This window comes from Emiliania huxleyi (genome assembly GCF_000372725.1).
Source record: "Emiliania huxleyi CCMP1516 chromosome Unknown EMIHUscaffold_211, whole genome shotgun sequence".
NCBI classification, from domain to species: Eukaryota; Haptophyta; order Isochrysidales; family Noelaerhabdaceae; genus Emiliania; species Emiliania huxleyi.
Genome location: NW_005200496.1, coordinates 51,330 through 67,618, shown reverse-complemented (window position 1 = coordinate 67,618; position 16,289 = coordinate 51,330). Strand labels below are relative to the sequence as shown.

At 70.4% G+C, this 16,289-nt stretch overlaps 4 protein-coding genes across 4 annotated transcripts; 3 read left to right on the top strand and 1 right to left on the bottom strand.

Annotated features, from left to right (window-relative positions):
• The first annotated feature begins 6,239 nt into the window (after window positions 1-6,239).
• On the top strand, window positions 6,240-8,124 carry EMIHUDRAFT_442974 (hypothetical protein). Its single transcript, XM_005780580.1, has 2 exons — window positions 6,240-6,799; window positions 6,991-8,124. Exons 1-2 carry the CDS (start codon window positions 6,294-6,296, stop codon window positions 8,093-8,095), a joined length of 1,611 nt encoding a protein of 536 aa, XP_005780637.1. The 5' UTR covers window positions 6,240-6,293; the 3' UTR covers window positions 8,096-8,124.
• Window positions 8,125-10,594: 2,470 nt separating this feature from the next.
• On the top strand, window positions 10,595-12,075 carry EMIHUDRAFT_73108 (hypothetical protein; the record flags this gene model as incomplete). Its single annotated transcript, XM_005780579.1, has 2 exons — window positions 10,595-11,065; window positions 11,125-12,075. 2 exons carry the CDS (start codon window positions 10,595-10,597, stop codon window positions 12,073-12,075), a joined length of 1,422 nt encoding a protein of 473 aa, XP_005780636.1.
• A 382-nt stretch (window positions 12,076-12,457) lies between these two features.
• Window positions 12,458-13,468, top strand: EMIHUDRAFT_442972 (hypothetical protein; the record flags this gene model as incomplete). Its single annotated transcript, XM_005780578.1, has 1 exon — window positions 12,458-13,468. A coding segment is annotated over exon 1 (513 nt), but the record flags the coding sequence as incomplete, so codon positions are not given.
• Window positions 13,469-13,554: 86 nt separating this feature from the next.
• EMIHUDRAFT_456989 (hypothetical protein) lies at window positions 13,555-15,925 on the bottom strand (the record flags this gene model as incomplete). The annotated part of the gene is made up of 10 exons (XM_005780577.1): window positions 15,878-15,925; window positions 15,793-15,848; window positions 15,515-15,690; window positions 15,120-15,234; window positions 14,994-15,052; window positions 14,760-14,926; window positions 14,389-14,493; window positions 14,087-14,173; window positions 13,732-13,814; window positions 13,555-13,688 (listed from the first exon to the last, which is right to left on the bottom strand). The coding sequence occupies exons 3-10, from the start codon at window positions 15,560-15,562 to the stop codon at window positions 13,555-13,557; spliced, it is 798 nt and encodes a 265-aa protein (XP_005780634.1). The 5' UTR covers window positions 15,563-15,690; window positions 15,793-15,848; window positions 15,878-15,925.
• Window positions 15,926-16,289: the final 364 nt, after the last annotated feature.

Below are 16,289 nucleotides of genomic sequence, written 5' to 3'. Positions count from 1 at the left end.
ACGGCAGGGCGATGGACGGCTCGGCGGTGGCGGTGGCTGGGGGGTGGCGGCGGCGTGGGTGAGGTGGAGGGCGGCGGCGGGTGGTGGAGGGTGGCGGCGGCGTGGGCGGCGGCGGTGGCGGGGTGACGAGGTGGAGGGTGGCGGCGGCGTGGGCGAGGCAGTGGCGGCAGGATGGAGGGGGGGAGGGGGGGGGGGGGGGTCCCCCAAACAAGATACACGAGTTGTGCACCCCCCGCGACCGGGGGATGGAGGAGGGGGTCCCCCAAGCATGATACACGAGTTGTGTACCCCCAGCGACTGGGGGGGCGGCGGCGGCGTGACCCTTAGCGGCGGCGGCCGCGGGGGCGTGGGCCAAGTGGAGGGGGCGGCGGCGGCGTGAGCGGCGGCGGCGGCGGTGTGGGGCTGGTGTGTGGGGGAGGAGGAGGCTGGCGGGGGCGTGGTCGAGGTGGAGGGCAGCGGCGGCGTGAGCGGCGGCGGCGGCGGTGTGGGCGAGGTTAAGGGTGGCGGGGGCGTGGGCGAGGTGGAGGGGGCGGCGGCGGCGTGAGCGGCGGCGGCGGCGGTGTGGGGCTGGTGTGTGGGGGAGGAGGAGGCTGGCGGGGGCGTGGTCGAGGTGGAGGGCGGCGGCGGCGTGAGCGGCGGCGGCGGCGGCGTGGGTGAGGTGGAGGCTGGCGGCGGCGTGAGTATGTATGTATGTAGGAAGGCGAAGAACAGTAAGGCTCGGACTGGACACCAGCGCGGTATGGGAGAACGCGGGACAGGTTAGAGCGGAGGGAAAAAGAAAACTGCGTACCGCCATCGATCCGCGGCGAGCGAAGCGACTGTGGCATTTGTCCTCTGACTCTGCATGAACGCGGAGCTGCTCGCATCCATCCGCGCCGGAACCGCACTCAAGCCAGTGCGAGTCAGCGACGGCAGTACTGGCAGCCTCGGTAACGAGCCAGCCGACGCGGCGGCCACCTCTCCAGCAAAAGGGCCTTCGGGCTTGGGTGCTGGCTTTGCGGCTCAGCTCAATGCCTTATTCGCACGCGGTGGCATGGGCGCGAAGGCAGCGGCAGCCGAGTCCTCCAGTAGCTCGGACGACGACTGGAGTCCGCCTGCGTCGCCAGCGCCAACGCCAGTGGCAGCTCCGCCGCCGCTGAGGAGCCCTCGCTCCCCGCTGGAGATGAAGCCTCTCGCCCGCACCTTCACGCCGACGCAGCGCGCGCTCGGCAGCACCCCGCCCGCCCGCACCTCCCGGGCCTCGCTCTCATCCGAGCCAGCGACGTATCCCATCCCTGTGCCGCCGCCGCCGCCGCCCATCAGAGCCACACCACCAGCGCCGCCGCCGCCTCAGCAGCAGAAGGCCGCGGCCAGGCGACGGAGCCTCGACTTTGGTGCGCCTCAAGCAGCCGACGGCGCGGCTCCACCGGCAGTCGAGGCGACCCGCGTTAAGAGACGCCTTCAGACAAGTGCCCTCTCAGACGCCTCGCCCTGCACAGGCGGGCGCGGAGCCATGCCGCCGGTGCGGCGGCCCAATCGAGGACGACGAGCTCCTCACCTACGAGTATGCGCACCCTCTCCCTCATTTCGTCCAGACAGGCCCTGGCCTCCGAGCCTGGGCACGCCTCCTGGTCCTAGGTGCGCCGCGTGCGACTTGCTCTCGGGCCGCGAAAGAAGGCGATCGGAGCCTCGCGACTCACGCCAGCACTGCCACCGCAATTGCCACGGCCGCCGCCCGTTACTGCCACCATCACTGCCACCGCTGCAGGCGGTCGCAGCCCGCGACGCCAACGCGGGAGAGCTCACGGTGGAGCCTCCCCTCCCCTCTCTCGTCGCCGCCACGCGAGCCGCCGCAGCTGTCGCATCTCCCTTCGCCGCCTCTCGAGGAGCCTCCAAGTTGGTCGCCGTCTGCATCGACCGCCGCCGCCGAGGCGGCCGCCGCCGAGGCGGCAGCGGCAGCGGCAGCGGCGGGCGCGCCCAGGGCACGGCCGCCATCACTGAGGGCCGCCATCATTGCGTGGCGTGTTGTTGCAAGCCCAGAGTAGCGAGGGCTTGACTGGGGACGGCCCCGAGAGCTGTAGGCCGCTGCGACGCCCTCGTGGCTGACAGAGGCGGAGAGCCGGCTGGCGCCAGACGAGGCGACGGGTGGAGAAGGCGTCTGCCGCAGCTGCAACAACACCGGCGCGACTCGGACTCTCAGCCCGCTTGTACTTGTTGTGCGGGGTGCTGATCGCCTGCCAACTGTGAGCAGGCCTCGACCTCTTCGGCGGGCCTTGCTCGTGCGGCCGCGTCCCAAAGGGCCCGCCGCGCACGGCGGGCGGCGGAGAGAGGGGCGGCGGCGAGCGGGGCGGAAGGAGGAGCAGCCGCGAGCTGGAAGCCGGCGGGCCGCAGAGGAAGGGAGGAGGGCTGCCTCCTGAGCCATCGCAGCCGCCCCCTCTCCACGCGGCATCTTCGGGTGGAGCGGCCGCCGCCACGGCGCGAGCAGGCGGGCCTGGCGCCGCTGCCGCCGCGCCACCGCGAGCGCCGCCTTCCCTCCTGAGCGGGGCGCGGCGCGAGGCGAGGCCCGCGGCGTCGCTCCGCCGGCCCGTCCCAGGGCACGGGAAAGGCTGCTCCCGCGCCTCTCCACGACACGTCCCCCGCACGCTCCGTAGGCTCGTCGAGGAGGAGGGGGCGCCGCTGCGGCAAGCGCCGCCCGCTCCGCTCCCCGCCTCGGCGCCGTTCCCCACAATCGTGAGCCGAGGAGGAGGGTCGAGGCGCTTCAGCGAGAGCGACGGGACGCTGAGCGATGGGTCGCTGAGCGACGGCGGCTTGGCGGAGGCGGCGGAGGCGCAGGAGCGGCGCGCCAAGTCGACCGAGGAGCTGCTGGCCGAGCAGCTGCGGAGGTCGGCCGAGCGCACTGCCGAGGCGCTGCGGCGCGACTCGGTGGTTGATGAGGCGGAGCTGCACCGCGAGTCGGTCGTCGACGAGGCGGAGCTGCGGCGCGAGTCGATGGGCGACGCGGCACGCGTGTCTCACGACGCTGACGCGCGGCGAAGCCTGGAGGGTGGCGGCGGGGCGGGCGGCGGGCCAGCCCCCGAGGAGGTCGGCGGGGCGGTCGGGTGGGAGGAGTACCTCGACGAGGAGGGGCGGCCCTACTACCACCACGCCGCGAGCGGCGAGAGTCGGTGGGACCGGCCCTCCGGGTGGCAGCCGGCCGCCGGGTGGCCTGTTCCGCCACGTGCCTCAATGCACGCCTCGGCGGCGGCGGCGGCGGCGGGAGGCTCGCCTCGGGTGGCCGCGGCGGGCGACGAGTCGCTGGTTTCGGACGCCGCGATCGCGCGCGGTGCCAGCTTCCCGCAGCAGCGCGAGGGCAGCGACGCGGCGGCCGCGCCGGCGCTCGAGGTCGACATCGACGCCGCGTTAGAGCGGTGCGAGTGGCTGGACGCGGCGCAAAAGGCGGCGGTGGCGGCGGCGGCGGAGGAGGCGCGTCTGGAGGCGGCTGAAGCGGTGCCGGCGCTGCGCACGCTGCTCTCTCGGGAGGGCCCCGACGCGCAGCTCTCGACGCTGCTCCTGTCGGACAAGCGCCAGCTGCTCGCCGAGAGTCGAGGAGGGACGCTCGCGCTCCGCTTCGGCCACAACACGAGCACGGTGGTGCAGCTGCTTCCGGAGCTCTCACCCCACGTGCGGGCGTGCCTCTTCGTGGGCGATCGGCTGGTCGCCCTCAACGACCAGGCGGTGGCGAGCGAGGCGGAGCCGCTCACGGCAGGTGCCGTACCCGCGAGAGGCGCCCGCTGCACCCACCACCGCCAGCTGCGAGTAGGGAGAGCTGCTAGACTTGCTCGAGCCCTTGCCCGACGGCACGCCGCTCCGCCTCACTCTCTACCAGCCTGCCGTCGTCGCCGCCGCGCGCCGCTGCGCCGGTGAGACGATCCACACGGCGCTCTGGGTGGCGAGTGGCGAGAGCAAGCCCCGCGCGGACTCGGCGGCCTCTGTCGACAGAGAGAGAAGAGAGAAGACGTCGGGCTACTTCTCCGCCATCTTCGGCGCGGCCGACGACCCGGCGGGGCGCTCGTCCGAGGAGAAATGGACGGCCGGCGGCGCTCGCGCGGCATCGGGCGCCGAGGAGGTCAGCGGCGGTGCGTTTGGCGTGGCTGCAGCCGGGCGGCGGAGCAGCGGCCGCTCGAGCGGCGAGGCGGCGGGCTCGGGGCAGGGCAGCGGCGGGGGGAGGCCCCCCGGCGCGCCCCCCGGCGAGGGGGAGATGCGGCTGCTGGTGCTCTCCTCCCAGCGGGTGCGGCTGCTCCGGCTGTGGGTGCAGCAGCCGCGGCAGGGCGTGCTCGAGCCTCAGCTGGTCGGCACGCTGCTCAAGCAGGGCCGGGAGGGCAAGATGTCGCTCTCCAAGTGGAAGGCGCGCCGCTTCGAGCTGCAGGGCGGCTCGCTCTACTACTACGCCCCGCGTGCCGACGCCAAGCCACGCGGCCACATCTCGCTTGCCGAGCAGTGCGAGCTCCTCCCCGACGGCCACGAGGAGTCGGAGCCGCTCGCGTTCGTCGTCGCCACTCCGCAGCGGCGGTGGGTCCTGCAGGCGCCCAGCGCCGAGGCGAAGCGCGTGTGGGTCGAGCGGCTTCAGGGTGCGGTTGGCCAGCCCGAGGCGCCCCTCCTCTCCCTCGAGTCGGTCGGCTCGCACTTGCTGGCCAACTCGCACCTCCTCGAGCTGCGGCGCGCCACACGAGGGCGGGCCCACCCAGCCCCACGGATGCCTGGACACGACCCCCTCGCTGGTGCTGCAGGCTCCTCGACTCGAGCGACGAGCTCCGCTCGCACCTTGCCCTCGTCTTCGCCGCGCCCGCCGGCGCCGAGGCCCACCTCTCCATCGAGTCGCCTGCCGCGCGCGAGGCGGCCCTCACGCTGCAGGGGGCATGGCAGAGGCTCACGGCCTGGCTCGGGGTGCCGCCGCGAGGCTGCGAGCGCGACGACGCGTGGCTGCAACCGCACTCGCGTCTGCTGGCGCTGCCCATGCGGCCCTTTGACCTCGTCTGGCGGCCCGACTACGCGCCGGCGACGCCACCGCCGCCGCCGGCGACGCCGCTCGACGGGGAGGGGAGGGTGTGCGGGTGGGTCTGCCTGCGGGCGGGCGAGGGCGAGGGCGAGGGCTCTTCCCCGCGCGGCTCCTCCTCCTCCTCCTCCTCCAGAGGCCGCTCGTCGGCGGACCCTTCTCACTGGGCAGTCCTCGCGCCCTCGCCGCCGAGGCTCCTCTTCTTCGCCGCCGCCGCCGCGCGCGAGGCGGCCGAGGCGGACGCGTTGCTCCCCGCGTCGTCCGCCGCGGCGTCGGTAAACTTGGAGACGGTGACACGAGTCGCCCCCTCGCCCGACCCGGCAGCCCCCGCCGAGGCGATTGAGATCGTCTCCCTCACGCCCGCCGGCTCCGAGCGGCCCGTCACCGTGGCGCCCGCCTCGTGGGCGGACGCCGACGCCTGGGTTGGAGCGCTGCGGCGCTGCCTGCCTACCGGCGCCTTCGATGCGCCCGCACGGGGGGAGCTGCGCTGGAACGTGTTCGAGGACCCGACCCAGCCGCACGCGGAGGCCAAGGCGGCGTCCGAGAGACCTCAGCACTGCCCAGCCCACGCCACCTCCGCGCGCGCCAGGGGGCTGCTAGAGCCTCGCGTCGGCACCCGGACGCCCACGACTCCCCAGCCGTGCCCGCCTGACGCTTGCCCCTCCCTCCCCCCTTTCTTCAGGCGGACCACCCGCTCTCCGGGGAAGGGGCGGACGTGGAGACCGCTTGCGCCCTCCTCACTCTCGCCAACTGGTTCGGCGGCCTCGACTGCGCCGCGGCGGCGTCGGCGATGCGGCAAGGGCTGGAGCCGGCGACGGGCGACGCTGAGGAAGACGGCGAGGACGCGGCGGCGGAGGCGGCGGCGCCGGCCGGCTTTGTCTTCCAGGGGCTGTACATCGACCCGATGCCGAGCGAGCGGCAGCGTGGTCGCTCGTCCAGCCCGCCCGCCTCCTCGCCGTCGGGCTGGTCGCTACGGCTGACGGACGGCTCGCCGCACCGCTGGTCCGAGACGGAGCTCGAGCTCTGCCTGCTCGCACTCCTCTACTCGACCCGGGTCACCGCCCTCACCCTCCGCGGATTCGTCTTCTCGGCGGGCGCGAGCCGCGCGATGCGGGAGCTGCTGCGCGCCTCGCCCGTGCTGCGCTCCCTCTCGCTGCAGGACTGCCGCCTCTCAGATAGCTCGCTGCGCAGCTGGCTCGAGGCGGCGCGCGCAAACTCGCTGCTCTCGCTCTCCGCGCTACGTCTGAACCGCTGCGGCCGTCTCTGGTCGCTCGCGCAGCCGATGCGACCGGCGACGGCGACGCTCTCCGCCGCACTCGCCGAGGCGAGAGTGCCCATCGAGGCGCTCGAGCTGCACGCGTGCGGCGTCGTCGGCCGCGAAGCCGCGTCCGTCTGCGCTGCCCTGATGCGCCACTCGTCGCGCCTCCTCGCCGTGCACAGCCTCCGCCGCCTCACGATCGACGTGGACGGGCTCGAGGCGGACCGCGGCCTCGCCTCTGGCCTCGTGGCCCTCCTCCGCCGCGCGCACGGGCTAGAGCGGCTGCGGCTGCTCTCCGCCCGCGGCCGTGTGCCGCCGCCGCAGGAGCGCGGGTCGGGTGCCGACTCGGTGGCGGCCGCCTTCGCCCGCCTTGTGGGAGGCGAGCCGGCAGAGAGCCTGGCGTGCGCGTCGCTCGCCGCCCTCTCGGATTGCGCGCCGCCCCTCGCGCTCCTCGACCTGTCCGGCCTCGACCTCTCCACGCCTGAGCCGTCCCTCTCGCTCCGTCTCATGCGGCTCGCCCTCCTCCCGAGGCGCCCCCCTCGCCCTGCTCATCTCCCGCCACCTCCACCCCCACCCCCACCGCCACCCTCGCCCAAGTCCTCGCCCTCCGCCGAAGGCCGCCGCGCCGCGCCGCCTCCCAGCCCACCGCCTCCGCCACCCCACAGCCCCCCCCCCCCCCCCTCCCTCGCGAGACCTCGTCACCGCCGCATTATGGCTGTAGGCTCGCGCGCCTCAGTCTCGACGCTACTGGCATCTCGTCCGACGCGCTCTGCACCTGCGTGTCGGCGCTGCTGCGCAAGCACCACGGCGCGGGCGGGCCGGAGGCAGCCGGGCCGCGCCTGCACCTCTCCATCGCCCGCAACGGCTTGGGGCCGGTTGGCGGGCTCAAGCTCGCTGAGGCGCTCTCCGGCGGCGCCCCCCTCGCCAGCCTCGACGCGCGCGGCAACGGCTTCGGCGCGAGCGCCCTCGCCGCGCTCGTCACTGCCCTGACGGGTGTGCGCACCCTCGGCACCCTCTCCCTCGGCGCAAACCTTCGGCCCGCCCCTGCGTCCGCCCCGCCCGCGGCGGTGCGCCGGAGCGGCTCTTCGGCCTCGAGCGGCGCGGCGAGAGAGAGCGCGGGAGGGGCGAGCCGGGCAGCGGGAGGGAGCGGCGCCGGGCACAGCCAGACGTGGCCGTCGGAGGACACCGACGGAGAGCTGTGCCCTGCGCCCCGGCTGGCCACCTCACCCTCCGTCCGGGCGGCCGCGCGGCGGGAGGACGACGCGGCGGCGCTGCAGCAGCTTGCGGCCGCGGTGGCGGCCCTCCTCGCCAACCCCGCCTGCCTCCTGCGGCGGCTCGAGCTTGGCGGCGGCGGCGGCGACGGCTCGCCGGGCGGCGCGAGCGGAGGGGGCGGGGGGGCGGGATACGGCGGGCTTCTCTCGGCGGTGCTCGTCGCCCTCGCCGCCAACACCTCCCTCACCGACGCCGACCTCTCCTGCCACCCCAGCGCGGCCGCAGAGCCGGCGGTGGAGTCTGCGCTCGTGGCGGTGCTGGTTGGCAACCGGAGCCTGCAGGCGCTCCAACTGCACGGCTGTGGCCTCCCGCTCGGCGCCGCGGCATCTGCGGTCGGCGCGTGGGAGCGCTCCAACCTGACCCTGCAGCGGCTCCGCCTCTGGAGGATCGAACCCGCGGCGCTGCCGGAGGCGGCCGCCGTCGCCGCGCTGCAGGCCGAGGGCGTGCCACCCGGGTTTGTCCCGTCGGCGCGCGCCCTCGCCACACGCGCCGTCGCCGTAGCGAGGCGGAACGCGCGCATTAGCGAGGCCATGGAGAGGGCTTTGGGAGATTGATATATGCAAAACCGCGTACAGTGTTTTCATGCGCACCGAAACATGCCAACAAGTGAGAGGAGATGAGCTCCACCGCAACAGTGTGAGCTCGACAGAGCGTAGGGAACGCACGGGGGCGCAGTAGGACAGTCCTACTACCGACGAAGCGCACTGCCAAAAGGAGCAGCCGCCTGCACACCGCGGGAAACACGTGTGTGCCTACAGGTCACCCGCATTCGACTCGAGAAGCCCGGCATCGAGCAGTTCCTCGAGCGCCGCCTCGAATGTCCAGCACTCGTCGTCCTCCTCCTCGCACTCCTCCGCCCAGCACTCGACCTCGTTGCACGCGAGCCGCTCCATCAGCGCCATGTGCTCGGACGAGGGCAGCTGCTGCTGCGCCTCTGTCATGGATGTCGGCGCTGTCCGCTGGGGCTGCTGGGGCTCGTCCGCCGTCATGCGAACTCGCGGCGGCTCCCGGCGCCCGGCGGTGGAGTGCAGCGACGCACCGACTCGCGCGGTGAGAGCGAAAGGTGAGTAGATTGGGGCGAACATGGATCTTTGATGAGAACGAGAAGTGTTTGCCGGTCGATTGATGATGCATGTTGCAAAGAAATAACTTCCCGATACGACTCCGGGAGTGATTGATGTCAGAAATGTGGTCCTTGCGCGAGGGGAGCTCGATAGACTCGAGGGGCCAGGATATGCAGCAAGGAGGGCGGAGCTGCGCCGAAAGGCGAAAGAAGCCGAGAGAACAAGGGAACGGCAGGCGGCGGCGGCGCAGGACGAGGCAGAAGAGAATGACGCGACAGAGGAGGAAGTGACAAGGGAGAGAACGACGAGAGTGGGACGGCCGCGAGGTGGCATGAAGGTTGCAGCGAGAATCGGCGAGAGACTGCGAAAAGAGATAGGAAGAGGCAGACTCCCTAGGGTGGGCGACGGCTAGCGCATCACACTCCTCTCCTTAAAATCCCTGTGTGGTGGCGGCGTGCCGTCCTCCCATCCCTCCCTTGGGTTGTCTGTTTTCTTTCTTTCTTTTTGATTGATGTCATGTGAGGAGTGTGTGTGTTGTCGTGCTATCGAGTCGTGCTAGTGTCTGTTGTCTACTAGCCCCGTGTAGAGGGGGCGTTCCGCAGCTAGGGGAAACCCGGAGCGCAGAGCCAACCAACCCTCGGGGACCCGTGCGTGTTTACTTTAAGGCCCTTTCCCTGCGAACGCGCACCCCCGGGGCTAGGGCTCTCTAGCCCGTAACCCGACACCGATCATCCGGCCCGCTGGGTGCGCTTCTCAGCTCCCCGGCCCTGGATGTGAGGTTAATGACTGCACTCCAAGTGCTCCAAGTGCTGGAAATGGATGGGGGCGCAGTACTTACGACGCGAAGTGGGTCAAGAAAGCCATAACGCGGCTGGTGCTCGTGGGGACTTTGGGTGGCATTGCGCCGCCCACCAAGCAGTTCCTGCACGTCGTGTTCGCCAAGGAAGCGGTGGCACCAACCCCGGTCACGGACCGGACGGTGTATGGGGCGGCGTCGGCGAGCGCCTCCTCCTTTGTCGTCCACCACGCACGCAGCAGATCTCCCCATGGCGGCGGTGGCGGGCGACGCCGAAAACATCAACAAGGAGGCGCGCACTGTGCGCACCAACTGGATCAAGAAGAACAAGCAAGCGGCAAACGGCCTCTTGTCCTCGGCCCCAGTGGGGGGTGGTTGTGCCGCCTAGCTCTGCGGACGGGCCCCTCCACCCTTCACGTACGGATCACATGTGCATGTGCATGCACATGCACATGTCACATGTGGTCCCCACACGCTGTCGTGGGATCGGCGGATCGCTTGATCGCTTGTCATGCGCACCATTTGGAGCACTTGGAGTGCAGTTATTTGCCGCACGCCCAGGACCGGGGAGCTCAGAAGCGCACCCAGTTGGCCGGACGATTGGGATCGGGTTACGGGCTAGACAGGGACAGAAAATTGGGCAAAAACGGATTTCGGTCATCCGTCAAAATATCTGAAGATCTGTCCGGGGGATTCTCCCCAAACCTTGCTCAGCTGATCCAGCACGGGCCGTAGGCCAGCCTTGGCCAAAGAAACTAGCACCTCAACCGGCTTCCCTGAGCGTCACAGCTCGGTGATCCTGATCGCGCCGGCCGGACACCACTGTACGTCCGTTCCGGGCATTTGAACGCGACCTTCGGGGGCAAAGACATGGGCTCTATGGCTCAGACTGGACTCCTCTTGGTCCCTTCTGATGCCCTAGGCCACACCTGGGCCTTACCTGGGGCTCTAGGGGCCGGGCAGGGTTTGCCCTCCGAAACTGGCATGGGGGACCTGAGTTGCGCGAGCGGGCCAGATGATTGGGATCGGGTTGCGGGCAAGAGAGCCCAAGCCCTGGTGGGTGCGCGTTCGCCAGGCCGTGCCTGAGTACTCGTCCGGGTCTCACCGCACCGGTTCGCGCTGCCTCTTGGGGCGTCTGCGTTGCGAGCGAGGCACAACGCACACACACTCGCATGCTCAGCTCATTCATCTCGATGACGCTCGCCGTAACGCCGTCCGATTTCCTGATCGCCTCGCTGCCCGGCCTGTCGCCACCGCCGACCTTCAAGCAGTATGCCGGTCTGCTGCCCATCGGCGACGCCGCTGGGACTGAGCTGTACTTCTGGTTTGTCGAGTCAGCGCGCAGCCCGGCAAAGGACCCGCTCGTCTTCTGGACCAACGGCGGGCCCGGCGCCAGCAGCGTCGCCTTCGGCTTCTGGACGGAGCACGGCCCCTTCCGCCTCTCAAACTCGAGCGGCATCGTCCGCCCGGTGCCATATAACCATTCGTGGAACCGCATCGCTAACGTGCTCTACGTCGAGATGCCGTCGGGCGTCGGCTACTCGCATTCGCGCAATGCGAACAAATACCGCAATGTCACCGACGCGGCTGCGGCCGCGGACACGTACACCTTTCTCCAGCGGTGGCTTGACGTCTTCAGCGGCTACAAGGGCCACCCCTTCTACGTCACCGGCGAGTCGTACGGAGGCCGCCGCTGCCACAGCCTCCGCCCCCTCCAGCGCAGCCTGCGCCTCCTCTCAAAACCGGCGCCTCTGCCACCGCAGGCCACTACGTGCCGACCATCGCAAAGGCGATCCTCGACGGCGGCGGCCCGCTCCTCGCGCAGACCAAGGGCTTCCTCATCGGCAATCCGGGCATCAACTCGGACTGGTACTACAACGTCAACGAGTACGCCTTTGTCACGTACATGTGGTCGCACGGCCTCATTCCGTCGCCGGCGTACACCGCAGCCAGGGACGCGTGCGGCTGGGGCTCCTTCCTCACAGACTGCCGCCAGGACGCGACGCACCCGTCCCCAGCCTGCCGCGCGGCCACCAGCGCGGCGCTCAAGTACGTGCCCTCGCCGCTCGACCCGTATGATGTGCTCGCGCCGACGTGTGCGCGCACGGCCGCCGACGCGGCGGCGGCCGACGCGTCGGTCGTGCGGGACCAGCCCTTCCTCCGCCGGCTCCGCGAGACGCACGGCGCCGACAGCACGCCGAGGTACGACCCCTGCCTCTCCGACCTCACGCCCGCCTACATGAACCGGGCCGACGTGCGGGCGGCCGTGCACGCGCCACCCGCCTCGCTGCACGAGCGGCCGTGGCCGACGACGCCGCCCGGGTGGCACTACAACCAGGGCGTCGCCGGCGAGAAGGCGGACATTGCGCGGCTCTTCCCCGACTTCTTTGCCCGGGCTCCGCACTGGCGCCTCGCCGTCGTCTCGGGCACCGCGGACTCGGCGGTGCCCTTCCTCGGCACTGAGCGGTGGATGGAGTGCCTCGGCCTTCCGGTGGAGGACGACTGGCGGCCGTGGCACCTGGACCGCGATGTGGCGGGCATGGTGAAGCGCTGGGCGCCCGACCTCTCCCTCGTCACCGTCAAGGGCTGCGGACACACGATCCCATACTCGTGCCCCGAGAAGGGCCTCGCCTTCCTGGCGAACTATCTGAACCGCTCTCGGGGTTGTGAGTGAGGGAATGTGCACCCGCCCTATTTTTTATTTCGTTACGGTCCCCCAAAAGTGTGAGAGTCCCCCAAAAGTGTGAGAGCTCCCACCTCTCAACATCAAAGTGTTTTTCGTTGTGGAGCAGACGACCAGTCTCGACTCTCGTCGCACCCAGTGCCGCACGACGCCTCCGTGACCGTGTGCGATTGCCGATTGGGCGGCTCGCGCGGCGGCGCCGGAGGCGGAGAAAGAGAGAAAGAAAACACACAACCCAAGGGAGGGATGGGAGAACGGCACGCCGCCACCACACAGGGATTTTAAGGAGAGGAGAGTGTGATGCGCTAGCCGGAATTTTTCAGAATTTTAAAACGACTTTTCTCGGAACGAGTCATTGCCGGGGTCGTCAATCCAAAGCGCCAATCCCTTCTCGTTGGTCCAATGGGCCTCCCGCGCACGCAGTCCAGCTTTTTGGCGATTCCACTGCGGGAGATGCTCTCCCTCAACAGCTCCGATCCAGCCTCGCTCCTCCTGGAGCGCGAACGCGGCCCGCCTCCGCCGAGTGGCTGTGCTCCTCCCGAGCCTCGTCGCCGCTCCTCCCGGTCGCTTAGCAGGGTGCCGGAGGCGTGCGCGGCGCGGCCGGGACACGTGTGGGTCGACTGCTACTTCTACGGCTTCTTCATCGAGGAGGCGAAGCTGGGGTCTACTCTCAGCTCTGCTCGTACCTCGGCCAGCGACATCGCCACCGCTGCCCGATAGCAGTCGTGGCGGTGCGCAACTGACAGCGGCATGCCGTGTTACTGAGACTGTGAGTCCTCGTGTTGCTTTTCGTGAGACCTCGTTGGATGTTCATACCGGTGTCGTGCGATCCGGTGTGTATTCGTCGGCGTGTGTTCGTTTCGTGCTAGCATGAGCTGTGCGTGGACCCTTTTATTGTGGAGCATGTTGAACATACGGTACACAGGACATGAAATACAGCGCGATAAGCCTCACACCGGACGGCTCGCTGGAAGCCTCCGCAGCCACGCCAGCGTCCGGGCGCGAGACAAAGCCAAGCAGCCCCGCACCCGCGCGGAGAACACCGCGAGAGGAGAGATATACGAGCCGTCAGGCGCGCGCGGCGCCGTGCCGGGCGGTGCCCGCAACGGCTCTCAATGGATGAGGGACCGATGGGTATGGGGCAGCCTGCGCCTCCGGCATTTCGCCACCTGCAGTCGCGTGCGCAGCAACTCGCTCACTCGCTGCGCCCGTCGCCCTCCCTCCGACTCCTGCTCCCCTCCCTGTCCCTCCCTCCTAGCACCCTCTGCTGACTCCCCCCTCCCCTCTCCACCTTGCCCTCCCGTCCCTCCGCCACCTCCCCTGCCCCGCTGCCGCCCCGCTGCCGCCCCGCCCCCGCGCACCGCCCCCGCGCACCGCCCCCGCGGCTAGCTCTGCCACCCGCGGAGGCGCTGGCACCACCCTCGCGCCCGCCATACGCACGCCCCGCTAGCTGTGCAGCCTCCCGCCTCGCTAGCTCTCGGGGTCGCCCCGGTCGTTGTAGTTGCAGACCGACACCATCACGACCACGGCGCCGGCGACGATGGGCAGCGTGAAGGGGCCGTCCAGGAAGGCGGCGTTCAGGATCGTCGTGAAGACGATGGCACCTTGAGGCGCGCACCGGACGCGTGAGGGGAACAGCGAGGCGACTCCCTCTCGCCGCCCCTGAGGGCAGCCCGGCGGCATCGCGCGCGCCCGTGGTGGCGATGGTCTTCATGATCGAGTCCGCGTACCTACCCCCCCCACGGAGGTGCCGGCGTGAGGAGCATACCCTCCCCGCCCCTCCCCTCCTCCTCCCCTCCTCCTCCCCTCCTCCCCGCCCCTCCTCCCCGCCCCTCCCCTCCTCCCCGCCCCTCCCCTCCTCCCCGCCCCTCCCCTCCTCCTCCCCTCCCCTCCTCCTCCCCTCCTCCCCTCCCCTCCTCCCCGCCCCTCCTCCCCGCCCCTCCCCTCCTCCCCGCCCCTCCCCTCCTCCCCGCCCCGCCCCTCCTCCCCGAGGCGCGCGCACTTTATGCTCAGCGCGACCAGCACGCCGCCGGTGCCTCCCACCGCGGCGCAGACGGCGGCCATCGGAGTCCAGCCAGCGAAGGGCTGCCTGCGGGCGAGGGTCGGGCGAGGGTGGGGTGAGGGGGGTGGGGGTGAGGGGCTCTCCCAGCCGCCGGCACAGCGCGGGGCGAGGAGGCGACGGCCGCGGGCCGCCCCTCGGCCCCGGCCCCGGCCCCGGTCCCGGCGCGTCTCTGGGCGCATCTCGGGTTTCGAGTGTGTATCGGGATGTCGTGGATCATGATGGGCGTGTAGATGAGACCGGACCAGAAGGCGAGCTGGAAGTTGCGGTCCCAGATGGAGTAGGTCTCCGTCTTAGATTTTAGCAAAAGGCAGCGACCAGCCATGCCATGTGCGACGGAGCGGACGATCCTTCGGTGGCGCGTGGGCCTCGCCTCGGTGCGCCGGCGCGCTGCGAGGGAGACGCGGCACGCGGTGGGCGGCTGGACTGGCGCTGGACTGGCATCTGCGTGCCGGCGCGCCTTTTCAAAATAGATTGAGACGAAGCCCGAGAGCACCACGTCGCCCACCGACGCGGCGATGCCTACGGGCGCGAGATGCGGCGAGATGGCGGCGAGATGGCGGCGAGATGGCGGGGAGGGGGCGCCGCCGCGAGGCGGGTGGCGCCAAGGAGGAACTCGGCGAAGGCGAGCTTGGCGCGGCTGTCTCCGGCGGCGGCCGACTTTGGCATCGCCTCGTGCGAGATGAGCACCACGCCGAGCGTCAGCGTGAGCAGCGCGCGCCACTTTCGCAGGTGGAGCTTCCTCTGCAGCAGCACGACGGAGAAGATTGCCGTGGTGAAGACCTAGTCGCGCGGCTGGAGGGGGTCACGAGGCGAGGCGGCGCGGCGGAGGCGAGGCGAGCGGCGAGGCCTTCATCTGCGCGAGGATGGCGAAGGTCGCCGCGTCGATGTACTTGAGGCTGACGAAGCCTACAATACATATATTGTAGAGTGGACACATATTGTAGAGCGTCGATGTACTTGAGAGACTCGAAGCCGAGGATGTTCATCGCGAGGTAGACGACGGCGGGCACGAGCATGGTGAGGCTGTGCGTGATCAGGTAGGCGTACTTTGAGAGCGCGCTGCCCGACGGCACGTCCGACGGCGCGTCCTGCGCGGCAGCGGGGCGGGTTGGCCGCGAGGAGGAGGAGGGCAGCGAGCAGCAGGGGAGCGCGTCGAGGCGGGCGGGCGGCGGTGAGGGCGGGCGGGCGGCGGTGAGGGCGGACGGCGGCGGCGACGGCAAGCGGGCAGCCACGCGGGAGGGGCGGCGGCGAGGGCTGTCGTCTGTGGAGGCGCTGCCTCAGCGCGAGGGTGCGGGGCAGGCGCGGAGTCGGGAGCGGCGAGGCGGGAGCGGCGAGGCCCAAGCGGGTGCAGAGAGAGGGCGTAGGCACCGAGGTGACTATCTGGAACGCAGAGAGCGCCATCTTGGCGACCTCCATCACGAGGAGCACCGAGGAGGTGGAGTAGGTCTCGCGCAGTGCGCCCCGCGAGTACCGCCGCACCAGCGCGTAAGCTGTGTTCTGCACCACCACCGACCCGAGGATGCAAGCTCTGATGCCGAGCAGACCTGTGCGAGTCAGGCGGCTGGCTCCAGTGAGTGGGGCTTCTCGCGAGCTTAGCCGCGCGCGGAGGACGGCGCAGGGTATGCGCGGCGGGTTCGGCATCGCACCGCCGCCCGCACAGCAGAGTTGGCTCCAGCATGTCGAGGACGTGGAAGTTTCCCTCCTGTCGTCAGGCTCTCCCTCGGAGCGCACCAGCTCCTCCTTCTCCTCCGTCTCGACGTTTGTGTAGGACGCCTTCATCGCGTGCTGCTGCCAGCGGGGCAAAAGCGAGGCTCGCGCTTTTGTGGCGGCGGCGCGACTTCGAAACTAGAAGAGGAAGAATTTTGCGGGCTGCTGGCATACACAACCGACGGCTAGCACCATACTCCTCTCCTTGAAATCCCTGTGTGGCGGCGGCGTGCCGTCCTCCCATCCCGTTCTCTGTTCTTTCTTTCTTTAACCGACGATAAGCCGGAAGAAATACGACTGGCACGCATGATCTCCCCGCACGCCCCCCCCCCCCCCCCAGCATGTTCTCCCTATAGAGAGCTCTCGAGCGTCCAGAGAGGCCAGGGGCGAGTCAGGTCTGAGATGCAAGCGGTCTGAGAGCGTGCTGATAGAGATA